General features: G+C 50.2%; 2 protein-coding genes across 2 annotated transcripts in view; one reads left to right on the forward strand and one right to left on the reverse strand.

Moving 5' to 3' along the window:
* SYN2 (synapsin II) overlaps positions 1-13,683 on the reverse strand; it is a gene marked incomplete at both ends in the record, with an annotated part of 151,398 nt that overhangs the window by 24,843 nt on the left and 112,872 nt on the right. Inside the window, 3 exons of the mRNA XM_082848859.1 lie at positions 680-822; positions 1,452-1,514; positions 11,365-11,454. Coding sequence (XP_082704985.1) covers positions 680-822; positions 1,452-1,514; positions 11,365-11,454 — 296 coding nt within the window. The remainder of the gene's footprint in view (positions 1-679; positions 823-1,451; positions 1,515-11,364; positions 11,455-13,683) is intronic.
* TIMP4 (TIMP metallopeptidase inhibitor 4) lies at positions 3,676-9,770 on the forward strand (the record flags this gene model as incomplete). Its single annotated transcript, XM_082847666.1, has 5 exons — positions 3,676-3,814; positions 5,011-5,108; positions 5,521-5,635; positions 8,223-8,347; positions 9,005-9,770. 5 exons carry the CDS (start codon positions 3,676-3,678, stop codon positions 9,200-9,202), a joined length of 675 nt encoding a protein of 224 aa, XP_082703792.1. The 3' UTR covers positions 9,203-9,770.

A 13,683-nucleotide genomic window follows, 5' to 3' on the forward strand; every position in this document is an offset into this window, starting at 1 on the left:
AGTGTTTGCAGGGCTATATCGTTACGTCAGGAGTTTCTTAACTTTTTCTGTGCTCTGGCCGCCTAGTGAAGCCTATGGATTCCTTTCAATGTATAAAATATGTAAAACGTGTGAATGTAAAATAAACTACACAGGACAACAAAGGAACTCAATTATTTAAAAGAATTTACCAAAAGAGTTATCAAAAACAGTAAACAAATCTCAGATTAGTAAAAAATATGTTTCTTCATAAATAACAAATGTATTTACAGGTGTGAATGCAGTGGCAAGTCTAACTACCATGATTCTTAAATAGTGATAAAAGTAACGGGTGTTCAGAGATATCTGTGACAAGTGTATGTGTACAGAAACCTCTGTGCTGCCCATTAGTGACAAACCACATGCGCTGCTGCTGATACTCCAGTCTGCTCATAACTCAGGAGAATGCCAGATTCCACTCAGAGGCTAAAATGAAAATAAATACTCATTTTATTTCTCATCTCAGTTCAGGAACCCCTCCTCTGCCTTGAAAGGAAGCCAGGCTAAGACTCCCTTGACTGGAATGGCGCCCGCTCTCTGTTCTCTGCCTTGTGGGCCAGAGGAGGCTAAACTGCGAGGTGGCTACCACCTGGAGGCCGAGAGTCTCCCCAGAGCTGAGGAGACAGCGAAGAGCATCTGTGGGGACCCCACCCCCACTCACATGTAAGCCTTGTAGTTGTTGCCTATCTTCTGGACCCGGATGTCATACTTGGCGTCAATGAAAGGCTCTGCTGTGGCGTAGGTCTGGGTGAGGGCCACCACGCTGGCAATGTCCTGGAAATCGTAGTGGTTTTCCACTCTGACCTAATGGAGAAAGCACACACACACACACACACACACACACACACATACACACACACGAGAGTCACAAGAGCCCTGAGCCCCCAAACCCATCAAGATGTTTCTATCCAGATGCAGACCTGAGAGCCACATCTCCCTAGGAAGTCCCTCCTCTTTTTTTTTTTTTTTTTTTTTTTCCGGTATGTGGGCCTCTCACTGTTGTAGCCTCTCCTGCTGTGGAGCACAGGCTCCGGACGCTCAGGCTCAGCGGCCATGGCTCACGGGCCCAGCCGCTCCGCGGCATGTGGGATCCTCCCGGACCGGGGCACGAACCCGTGTCCCCTGCATCGGCAGGCGGACTCTCAACCACTGCGCCACCAGGGAAGCCCTGGAAGTCCCTACTCTTGAGCTTCCCTTCCCAGGGCTCAGGAGCCACATTTGCTGCAAAGAACACAGGGACCAGTCAGGTGGCCTGCACTCTGCCTGCTGCAAGAGGACCGTTTGGGTAACACTCATGGCTTCAGAGGGGCCAAACGGTCTTCTCCTTGAAAAGAAGTCATCAGCAACAGAGGCAGAAGAACAGTCCACAACCAGGCTCTCTGAAAAGTGCCCTTCTTGGCCTCAACCCCAGAGCACAGCAGCCCCAGCCTTACCTTGCCCATGCCCGAGTGAGCATGGCCGATCTTCACCACCACAGGGAACGTGGGCAGAGTCAGCTGAAAGCAGAGGAGAAAGGAATGAATTGGTCAGAGTGTACGTGTGGAATCTTACAAATATTTTTCTTGGGAACACCCTTGGAAGGGCTCTTTAAAGAACTAATGCAACCTACTTGCCTCGCAAATTAAAAAACTGAGGCCCATAGGGTGACAGTGACTTGCTTAAGGTCACAGAATATTAGTAGCAGAACCATAAGGACCCTGCTCTCCGACTTGGTACTCTCTACATCTTTAAAACTTATCGCTTCATCCTTCATGTGTCCAGCTTTCCTGCACTGAACCTGGCTTTTCTCCCCTCTTTCACACTCTCTTCCTTGCTCACCAACACCCCAAACTCAGCACCAAACACAGCTTACTTAGTATGTGAAGGCCCATTTCTGCCCAGTTTGGGGTTTGGAAGAGAGCTGACATAAGAATTCAACACGTTTATCACTCAAAAGAGATCCTTAAGAGAGTAAACATTACCTTGAGGTAGCCATATTTTAACAGAAGAACTATGAAAAGTTAAAAGAAGAAGAACTACCCTTCAAAGGCAGGATTTCAAGCTGTTACAAAATGGCGATGGAAGAAATAACATGGTGGAGGGGAAAGAGCGCTGGACTAGACGTCAGGAGACTTGCATCCCAGTCTCTCTGCAAGTCCCTTTACCTCCCTGGGCCTCAGACTTCACATCTGCCAAGCGAAGAGACTGGACTGGATGCTTTCGAGATCCCGAGCAATAACACATCAGACTCTATCTTGATCCGGTGTTGCGTGAAGAACCAACCTGGACACCAAATCTCATCCTTCTTAGTCAGGCCTCAGCTCTCTTTCAGTTTCCTTCTTTTCAAACATCACCACCACATCAAGATGAAAACATGTCTTTCAAAGGAAATAATGTTGACTCTGATGAAAAGTCAGATCCCCACGGGAATCCTGAGTGTGACCAGATACTGGGAGTACCTGACCTGAGGATTTCAGTATTCCTGGCTGAGGCCAGTTGAGACTGGGGCAAAATCACGTAGTTCAATCCTACTTTAAGGAGAAGGAAGTGAGGCCCAGAGAGGCAAAGGTTGCCAAGCTACCTAGTGACAGAATCAGTACCCAGCCTGCGACCTTCTGGTGGAACGCTGTGTGGAAACATGCTACGACAACAATCCCGTGGGTTTCTTTCTGTTTGGAGGGTCGGAGAACTATGCCCTCTGTCAAACAGTGGACAGGACTCCAGTCCGTGGCCTCAAGTGCCTTGCTTCTTTGTTTTCTAAGCTGCCCCACCCTCTATAACAAGATGTAGTCTCTCAGCTGAGTAGGGGCCTGAGATAGGAACAAGGGTGGCCTAGGGTCTGGAGAGAGCTTTGAGAACCCAGGTTTGCCCTAAGTGATGGGCTACCCCGTGCTTTGAGCCCCCAGCAAGAGCACTGTCCTCAGACATCTGCAGAGTCTGAGCTCTGGGCACGGGAAAGGGTTTCTAAAGCACTGGCTGCTTTCTCGGACATCTCTCCCCGCCCCCCAGCCGACAGAGCCAAGACACACACACACCCCAACTTTCTCTGTCCTATTCCATTACTGTTTGCTGTTGCTTTGGAGCCTCATAAATAGGGCATTGAAAACACTTCCTGCAGCTGAAAGAAGCCCTGAGTAGCTTGTCTCATTCCCAGCGTGCAGCTCAGCAAGAGATCCGTCCTTCTCTGTCACTGTCTCTTTTGCCTGTTGTAATTCCGTCTGCCTCTCTCTGACTCCGCCTGTCTCTTTCTGTTTGTGCCTCTCTACACTCTTGTCCTTTCTGCCTGAATCACAGTCGCTTGCTCTCTGTGTCCCGGTGCATTTGTCTTTGTTGCCCTGTCTTTCGATCCTTACACCATCCCCTTTCCCACCCCTCCCTCTACTTCCAGAAGACTCAGGCAAGGAAATAGAGGCTAGGAGACTCTCCTGGCTTCCCTCTTCATCTTGCTGAGCCTGCCACTGAGCCCGCCTGCCACTGAGCCCGCCGGCCAGGAGGGCCGCTGGTCCCGCAGCCGCGGGTGGCCTACAGCCAAAGGAGGGCGGAGCCCATCGGGGCGGGACTGGCCCTAGGTCCACCTCATAAAACCAGGGGCGAGGGGCGCGACGAGTTCTGGAGAAGCCCTGGAGGAGCTGCTTGGTCTGACAGTCCCCAGAGGCTGAGTCAGGGCGCTGCCGTGACATGCCGCGGAGCCCCCGGACCGCGCCGAGCTGGGCACTGCTGCTGCGGTTGCTGGCGCTGCTTCGGCCGCCGGGGCTGGGCGAGGCGTGCAGCTGCGCCCCCGCGCACCCCCAGCAGCACGTCTGCCACTCGGCGCTAGGTGAGTCCGGGGTAGCCCTCGAGGTCCACGGCAGGGGGTGGCTGTGTGGGGTCGAGGCGGGGCCCAGCGGCAGACCTGGAGTCTGGAGAAAAGGGGAGGAGCTCCAATCCCGCACCAGTTGCCTCCTGCTGGGGCCCCGTGGGTCGGGCAGCGCCGGCGCCACAGCCACCTTGCAAGCGCCGCGACCCGGAGACTTGCGAGGGAACAGACTGCATAAAAGGCCTCCGCAGCGACCCCGTCTCCCCTGCCTACTGCAGTTACGGGGGGGGGGGGGCGGGGGGGTGTTGTCACTGAACAACAAGTCTCCGGAACTCTCCGGTGATTATTCTGATCTACTGGATGGGGGAAGGGAAAGCCAGGGGCCAGGGGTTTGCGCTTTCATTATAAACATCCTTGGGTGTCCAAGCCTATAACTGAGGTTGTCACCACGCCCTCACTTCAACACACAGCTTTTGCCCTTTCTGTCCCTCTGCCTGGAATGCCGTTCCTTGAAACCCTTAAATTCCTGGCAAACTCCTATTCATCCTTCAAGATCTTACTCAGGTGTCTCCTCTTCTCTGAAGGCTTCCTGACTCCTTGGTGCCACCACAGCACTTCTGTGCTCCTACCATGCTGTGCTGTTGGTCTTTCTAAGGGTGTTCTCCACCACACCAAGAGTTCTGCAGGGTGCGGACCCTGTCTTAATCATGTTTGTGGGTCTAGTATCTAGCGTTAGGCCAGGCACAGAGGAGGAACTCATAAACAGGTTTTGATTAATACCCAAGTGGCAAGAGATGAACTACCTCTGTGCAGGGTCAGGACATTTATTAATTCATAAACATTTACCAACATCAACTCGGTCAGTCTCTCTCTGAGGCCTTGGACTACAGCAGTGGATGACCGCACACCAACTGCCCTCAGGTGGCTCCTGCTTCCTCCTCTACCTGCCGCACCTCCACCCCACTGCACCTGGCTGTGGAGAACCAGACTCCCCAAACCAGCTGCTAAAGTGCAGGACCCAACAGGCCCGAGGGTTTTGGAACTTCCAGCAAGTGCAGAGGAGTTTCCCTCACATGCAGCATTCTCCCCATAATCCACCAAGACCTAAACCCAGAATTCCCCTGCACAATTCTCCAGGGTGATGCCACATCATCTAGATCCCAGATGGACCACTCCCACGTGTTGCTGAAAGTTCCCTCTTTTCTCTTCCTGTGCAGCGATCCGGGCCAAAATCTCCAGTGAGAAGGTAGTTCCTGCCAGCGCAGACCCTGCTGACACTCAAAAAATGATCCGGTATGAAATCAAACAGATAAAGGTACATGGGGACAGGCCAGGGCGATCACCCCCTTGGGCTGTTAGGAGGAGTGGAGTCTGTGATCTGGGAGCGGTGGGGCCGATAGGTGAGGCGGCCTGGCTCAGCGGTGTTGGGGCACAGGTGCTCAAGTGCAGGGGATGACATGTAGGCAACAGGCCCACCGGAGCCAAGGCACAGTGCGGGACAGGCCCTCAGCGCTTGTGCATTGGGCTGCTAGAGGCACCTCCCTTCTCACTGGAATCAACCAAGGTTTAGATTGTTTTAGAGAGGAAAGACCCAGTTGGGCCATCTGTGTGCAACAAATCCTGAACTAGACTTTCGCTTAATTTTTTTAGATTAAGAAAAAGTTTTTCCTGTGAAGATATAAAGTACACTCACTGACCCAGTACTGCTCTTTTGTAAATGCTTTCAGATGTTCAAAGGGTTTGAGAAAGTCAACAATATTCAGTATATCTATACACCTTTTGATTCTTCCCTCTGTGGGGTGAAACTAGAAGCTAACAGCCAGAAGCAGTATCTCCTGACTGGTAAGTGAAAGACCAGCAAGCGGCCCTGAGAGTCTCTGCCCTAAGGAAGGCAGTCAAGGAGGAGCCCGGGCTGACCCTGGGTAGTGAGCTGAGCCAGGTGGCACTTTCTTGGGCATAAAACAGAGCTGTGTTACGAAGAGGCAGCCTAGGTTGGGAGGAGCCTTGGTAACGTCCCTTTCAGTGCAAGAGTCCTCACTGCCACTGGCTTGCTAGTTCACAGGTTGCTCTCCCAGCCTAGGATAACTGGTTCCATTTCCAAACAGCTTTAATTGGTATAAGATTTTTGGTATCTTGAGCCAAATTCTGCCATTCTGAAACTCTCCCTTATGGGTTCAGCTCTGCCCTCTATTCTACGATGACCCTTCAGAGGGCTGAGGACGACAGATACATGCACTCTAGCTCCAGGTCTACTGGTTGTGGTTCCCAGACCCCTTCCTGCCCTGGCCACCTTCAAAGGGATATAGCCTGTCCCTGTCCCTCCCCAGCACAGGACCCCGAACTGGACACCACACTGCAGGGGAGGTCTTAGTTACACAGAGCAAAGGAGGATTGTGCATTTTGCAAACTCCCCCTGCAATACACACATAATTGTCACTGTAGCCTACAAATGTATTAGCTTTAGACAGCCAGGACAGGTCACACTCTTGGCTCGTGGCTGACTCACATCCGAGGCCCTATTCTGGGGGTGCAGTAAAGCACAGGCCCTAACAGGAGCCTTGACTCTAACGTGATTCTCTCTCCATGACCTTGGACCCAGGCAGATCCCTCATACTGAACTGGTTGGGATAGAACAGTTAAAGAACCTCACAAGAATATAATCCATAAGTGAATGAATGCAGTACTGAATTATTTTGCAGTTCAGGGAAAGGCATTTGTGTGGTTGTAAACAGTTAGGGAAGCTTCATTGTCTAAGAGGGATCTGAATCGGCCCTAAAGGATGAAAAATATTTAGAGAGAAGGCCAGGAAAAGAAAAACATAGCAGGTGGGGAGGACAGGAGGAGGAATTCCACTATCTGTCCATCCCCTTAGCAATGAATGACCACCTACTCACTGCCTGGCCTGGGGCAGGAGAGTGGAGACTCAGTAACAAGTCGCAGTCCTCGAAGAGCTCACAGTTCAAACTTCTGAGAAGTCATAGGCATTGGAGGCCACACTGGTAGGGGCCCCCAGCTCTGAGCATGTGCTGATCGGGGCGCCTCTGGGTGGGAGAGGCAGAGGCGGGGCATGCCCCTGAGCCCTCCAGGTCCCAGGACTAGCCAACGAGGCCACCTCCTTCCTGAGCACCTGCCCTCTGCCTGCCTAGCCCTCTCCTAGGTACGGTGGTGCATCAGGGGAAGCAGCAAACGTGCTGGCTGCCCTCACAGAGGTCAAGTCTAAACGAAGGTGGGGTTAGGTGACGAAGCACAAGCGTACTGAAAAGTCATCAGTGGCGCCTGCAGGAGAAGGCACAAGCTCTTCTGCCCAATACCGAATGCCCTCTGTGACCAGACCCTGCCGACCTCTCCAGCCTCGCCTCCCGCCACTTGTCAGTGACTGTTCCCAGCCCCTCGCTTCTCCTAGAGCTGAATGAAACTACTTATGGTTGCAGTAGGTATACTGCTGGGCTACGCCCCTCTGTCCCAACATCCAGAAGTTCTTCCCCACTTGTCTGGCAGGTGAACTCCTACCCATCCCTTCAAGGCCCAATGCAAGCATCATCTGCTCTTAGACACCCTTCTTGCCCCCAGCCCTTCCACAGACAGAGATAATTGTTCTTTCCTTTGTTCTTATACTGCATCTTGTATATAATCACACAACAGTGTCATTTTTGCCTATTTATCTGTCTTCCTTACTAGTGTTTAAGCTCCTTGGGGGCAGAGATCCTGTCATATTTATTTCTGGATTCCTGGTACCAGGTCATAGTAGTTGCTCAGTCAGTAAATGACTGAGCGACTGAAGTTCTAAGAGAGGTGTGTGCTAGCACGGTCGGGGATGGCTTTGCGGACGAGATAGTACTAAAAAGGGTCTTTGGAGACAGGAAAGAGTTTGATAAGTAAAGAAAGGGAAGGGGAAAGACTCACCAAGATAGGTATCACTGGGGCAGAAGACTGGCCTGTGTAGATATTGGGAAGGGTTGGAAAGGGTTGAAAAGGAAGAAAGACCTACTATCTATTGAACATCTTCTGTGGGCCCACAACTGTGCTGGGAACTTCACAGACATTCTCTCATTTAATCCTGCCAATAACCTCATTATTCTCATCTTTCAGCTGAGAAGTTATGTGACTTTCTTAAGGTCACACACTAGTAAATGATAGAAAAGAAGGGGGTTCCACCAAGATTCTGACTTAAAGCCCACATCCCTCTGTCTACACCATGCTAACGTAAAGGCCTTCACCCCACAGTTCTCCCTCATACAAACATCATCTGGTAACAGCTTCGATATAAAGACAATAGAGGTATTTCTGGTTCCTTCACTGAGTCCCATGTCACCACTGCCACCAAAAGATATTGAAGAGGCTGTGATTTGGGGCTCCTTCAAGAATCCGGACTCCTGGAGCTCCATGAGCAGATTCCTCATGCTAGGCTCTCCTCCATCTCCCCTTGAAGGTCAGATCCTCAATGATGGGAAAGTCTTCATCCATCTGTGCAACTACATCGAGCCCTGGGAGAACCTGTCCTTTTTGCAGAGAGAAAGTCTGAATCACCACTACCATCTGAACTGTGGTTGCCAAGTAAGGAATGTCCATTTCCAAGGTCTTTTGGGGGTGGGGGAAGGGTCTTGAGCCGTGCAGCCTCACCTTTCATGTATTCCTTCCTTCATGCATGCGTGGTCTATTCACCTGCTGTACTATACTTGAGATCTGCGATGGACCAGGCATCGTATGAAGCTGGGGATGGGAAAGCGAGATGGCCCATAGTCCCTGATCTCAGAGTACTTACATTTTAGCTGGGAAGGCAGCCATCGTATTAGGCAGACTGGGATAACACACTACCGTTTAAAGAGAGTCTACTTTTTTTGCCAGGACCTGTAATGGTTAATTTATTTAAAATATTTAATTTAGTCTTTAAAACAAATTTTTGAAGACTTAAGATTTCCATCTTAAGGTGAAGAAATTAATGCTGTGGGAAGTGAAGTGACTTGCTTAAGGTCAGTGGTAGAGTAAGGACCTTCAGGTCTTTCTGACTCCAGAGATGCCATTAGGGAGGCAATACTATATATGCAGAGCACAGGGGGAAGGAGAACTAAGGGAGAAATCTGGAGACTAGGAAAGGCTTCATAACGGAGGGGGCGTTTGAGTTAGGCTGTAGGAGAACATGTAGGAGTCTGAAAGGCAATAATGGAAAAAGGACACCCTACTCACTTTGATGTTGTGTGGCTATGGCTCTAGATCACCACCTGCTATATGGTGCCCTGTACCATCTCGACTCCCAATGAGTGCCTCTGGACAGACTGGCTATTGGAACGGAAGCTCTATGGGTACCAGGCCCGGCACTATGTCTGCATGAAGCATGTTGATGGCACCTGCAGCTGGTACCAGGGACGCCTGCCCCTCAGGAAGGAGTTTGTTGATATCATCCAGCCCTAGGAGGGACCACCACATACCTTCAAGAATCCTGAAAACCAAGTCATTTTCCTTCCCTCAGAGCTCTGGCTGTCACCACCTGCCTCATCACTGCCAGACAATGGGAAGTAACAAGTGGATGGTCTGGCCAGCATTAGGGCAGGGATGGGGCATATTACAGCTTGTGTCCAAGACCCCAGTCCAGAACCTGTCAAGGGCTAGGGAAAGTAGCATGACTTTTCTCTCCTGTCCTCAGCCCTTCATCCCTGCCTCCCAAACCCTTTTAGCTGAGCTGGTATTTGTTATTGATTCTGGCTTAGTTTCTTTTCCAAAGCTAGGACTATTCCTTTTTCTCCCCAGATAAATGTGCTTTCTTTTTGTCTTAACTGATCTGACAGGGGAGAGATGGTGACTATTGTACATATGAGATGGTAGGCGGCCTTGTGACGTACAAGACCAGAAGGTGGGTTGACAGTATCATAAACAGGCTGATTTGGAGAAATGAAAAGAACAACATCCTTTGGCTGTGTATCCTCTACTCCTCCTGTCTCACCTCATTCTGATCCTTCAATCCCAGCTTTGGGGGAGTGACTTGGGGGACAGAGAATCATCCAATGTGAAGCCTACAATGGCCTAACCTCCCTCTATACCATTCCTGGCAGAGGGCCTGGCCCAATTAGCAAGATAAGAACAGACTTGGGTTGTCTCTCTAGGTTAACTATACTTAATGCCCTCAACTGATGTCCAAAAGGCTTCTCCTCTGTCTCTTTTAGAAAGTCCTTCTCTACTAGATTACTAATGTTTTCATTCCTACTTCAAAACTTTTTTTTAAGCTAAAAAAAGCCTTTCTCTTATAGAGTTGAAATTCCCACTTAGCTTTTGACACCTCAGAGAGATCTTAGGGGTCCTCTCTTGAAGGCAAATATCAGGATAGAGGACGGGAGAAAAGTAACGCAAGGGCCCTTGGGGCAAAAGGATGGTAGATGAGGAATACACTTTGCACGTGTTGCAGTTTTTTTCAGTGGTCAGCCTGCTAGACGCTACAGCAGGAAAAAGCCAGCTTTGAGAGCCCCTTCAGTCTTCAGCTCAGTCCCCTCTTGGACTCCCTGAAATCGCCAAGCACAGACCCCTAGGGTTCCTCAGCCTCTACAGGGCTTCCTGACTTGTCCTAAAAGGGAAAGCCCTGATGACAGTCTCAAGGATTTATTAAACACAAGGGCTTAAGGTTCCAGGGCCTCTCCTGGGGAAGCTCTGACAAAAATGAAGGAGGCAGTTCTTTTCGAGGCCCAGGGTTGTTACTCATCTTCCGTGCGTGGCTCGCTTATAAGCTGGGCCACGCACAAAATGCCAGGAGCAGGCTCCTCATTCACAGAAATGGTGCAAATGGAGATTCCTTCTGGAGGTCTCTGTCCCCGAGTACCAGACTTGGAAAGCTATGGCAGAGAGAGTCTCCGCTGGTGGGTTGGGGAGGACCACCAACTGACCGTGCAGGCCTGAGGCAGAGTACGTGGGGCCAGAGAAGAAGAAGGGGGTTAAGCCCCAGGTCACCACGAGAGAAAAACATTAGTAATAGCCTCTGTACCAACCATCCATCCCATTTTTCTGCTCCTTCTGCCATCCTAGGATGGCCTCAGAGAAGGCACAGTGCAACCCTAGTCTTATCGAAATTTTGAGGAAGCCAAGGGAATGGAAGGGCCTGATGAATAACAACAGGAACAACACCTTACATCTGAAGAGCACTTCACACTCTTCACAGACTGTTACTTAAAGAATCTCACTTAAATTATGCAAGTACCATATTAAATGTCCTGGCCAGGAATAATTATGCCCACTTGCCTTTCGCACTGGGAAACTGACATGCAGTGAGGGAATGCAACCATCCCTGACTTGTGGGGCTGGGCTTGGACCCGAAGCAGCTGGATCTTCTGATTGTTGATTCATGGATTTGTTGCTCGATAAAATGCCCTTGTTTCTGCTCTTTCCTATGCTGTCTCCAGGTTTTGGAGACAAGGGGCTGTCAGCTAAAACCCAGCCACCCTGGTTTCACAAAGCAGGTCTGCAGTTCAACCTCAACAGAGTCTCTGGGGTTGGGAGGCTGAGGCCCTCTTCAGAGCCCCATAGTCACCACGTGGCTAAGCTCAGAGTGCGAACAGCAGAGAGACTGAAGCCCGCACTCAGTCACCTACCATTTCTTTGTGGTTGGGGTAGTATGTCTGCTCAATGAGTGGGAACTTTTCTCCTCCCAGTGTCTTGTAGACGGCCACCAGCTGGGCAAACTGCAAAAGAGAAGCAAAGGTTTCAGTTTCCCTAAACAGCTCTGGAACAGACAGACCAAGTGTCAATCCAACAAATATTTGTTTGTCAGTCAAACAATTATTTATTGAGTATTTGCTCACTGAGGGCTTTGTGCAAAGCGCTCTGAGGATATAAAAGAGGTGTCCCATTCCTATTCTCCAGGAACGTATGCTTTAGTTGGGGAAGGGAGAGAGTGAGCTAACATTCATTCAGTGCCTACTCAATTTTAATGATATTTCATTTAATCCTCATATCAAATTGATGAACTAGGTTCTTTATCATCTTCATTTTACATATGAAGCTCAGGGAGGGTAGGAAGCTTGCCTAAAGTCACGGAGCTGCAAAGAGCTTGTAAAGCTGGGATTGAAATTTGGGTCTCTAACTCTAAACACCTTCGTCTCTAGAGACGGCAAGTGATGAAGCTGGATAGGTAACATGGGGCCCAGTCATGGAAGTTCAAATGCCAAGCAAAGGAATGGTAGCTTTTTCCTGTAGGGAGAATGGAGTCATGGAATGCAGGAAAGACAGACCCAGTCTTCTAGGACTTACTACTCATCTACGAACTGAACTCACTGGACCTTCACCTATGAGAAGCCAGAACAGCTCCATGGAGAAGAGATGAAGTACACAGACTTAAGTGTCAGGGTTTGCCTTTGGCAAACATGTAGCACCCCTTGGTGCCCCCTGCCCCCCACACTTTATAAGTGAAGAAACTGAGGCCCAGAGAGGTCACTTGCCCAAGGTCACACAGTAGTTGAGCCAGACTCATAGCCAGGCTCCTTTATTCCTAACCCGTAACTCTCCCTACTCACAGCAGCCTTTCAGGCTCTAAAGAGATCACGCTCTTCCCACAGGAAGCTTTCCGGTTCCGCCCACTCACACACAAGCTCCCCACATCCACCCCAGTGTGCTGGCAGCAGGGGTAATCCAGCTTCTTCTCTCTAGTGCTACTGGGTTCACGCTCTAAGCCACTGATATCTGGAACTGCTAGTAGGAAAAGTTGCCAGATCAAATCTACCTTCTATTTATTAGAGAAAGGAAAAGCTAGAACATTTTTCAAAAGCTCGGGTTCTGTTTTTGATCAGGGATGTTAGCGCATGAGTCAGTTCGGGGGAGACGATAAAAGCCAGAACTGGGTTGTTAGAAAACTGCAGTCTTCTGATTCTTCTTGTTCTGCTCGAACTTGCTAGGTGTCCTTAGGCAAATGATATCTCCTCTCCGGGCCTCCTTTTCTTCATATATAAAAAGAGAGAACTGAATTTGATCAGTTCCTCAAACTTTTTACCACAAAAGAACATCTTTTTATTACATTTCCTCCCAAACTCCATGATCAAACTGTTGTTTAAGTGATCATCTGCTGTGGTCCTTTTGTGAGTAGAGATAGAATCTGTTATTCTTGAAATGCTGAAAAACAGTGGAATTTCCGGGTCACTTCCCTTAGTGACACGCAGTTGGTGACTCTAGATCTCTACGGCCTCCTCCAGGGCTGCAAGTATGATTGATGGACTCTCAAGGCCCAAAGGTTTTATTATTGGAAGAGACTTGAGAGAGTCTCTAGGCCAGACATCTCATTTTACAAATGAGGAGACTGGGGCTATAGAAGCAAAGGAAAGCGCAGGCTCCCACATCGTGCCTGGACTCGGGGCTGCACTGGGACAGCGCCCAGGTCTCCTCCTGCCCAGTGCATTCTCCACTGTACCCTGCTGTCCTCGCCATTCTCTGGTTCTTCAACCTTCTCTGACTGTCAAGACCACCCCTCAGACCTTTCCTGCCTTCTCTGATTCTCTCCACCACCTCATCTGACCTTTAAGTCCTGCCTGCCCACCTCGGCCTGGCTGGACTCCTGCTCTGTGTCTGGACACCTGCCTGAGCTCCCAAGGCTCTCCAGCCTCCCCGAAGAGCTGATACCAGCCCTGCCTCACAACCTCTGTCCTGCTGCAGCCCACGCCCTGGCACGGCACCAAGGCATGTGGGGCCCTATCTTCCCAGCATGTGGGATTGTTAAACAGACACCACACCGATGCCAAGAAGGCCCACGGCAGGTTCTCAGAGTCCCGGCACAGCCAAGACTAAAATGGCAGCCAGTTCCCAGGCACTAGCTGGGCCTCTGGGAGCTCATACTACCCTCCTCCACCCCCTGCAGTCCCTTCTGCTCAAAGTACTGGGCTTGGCATCTAACCCCTGCCTCCTTGGAAACTTAGATTCAGTCA

Source organism: Leucopleurus acutus, assembly GCF_964270905.1.
Source record: "Leucopleurus acutus genome assembly, chromosome: 10".
In the NCBI taxonomy this organism is placed as follows: Eukaryota; Metazoa; Chordata; class Mammalia; order Artiodactyla; family Delphinidae; genus Leucopleurus; species Leucopleurus acutus.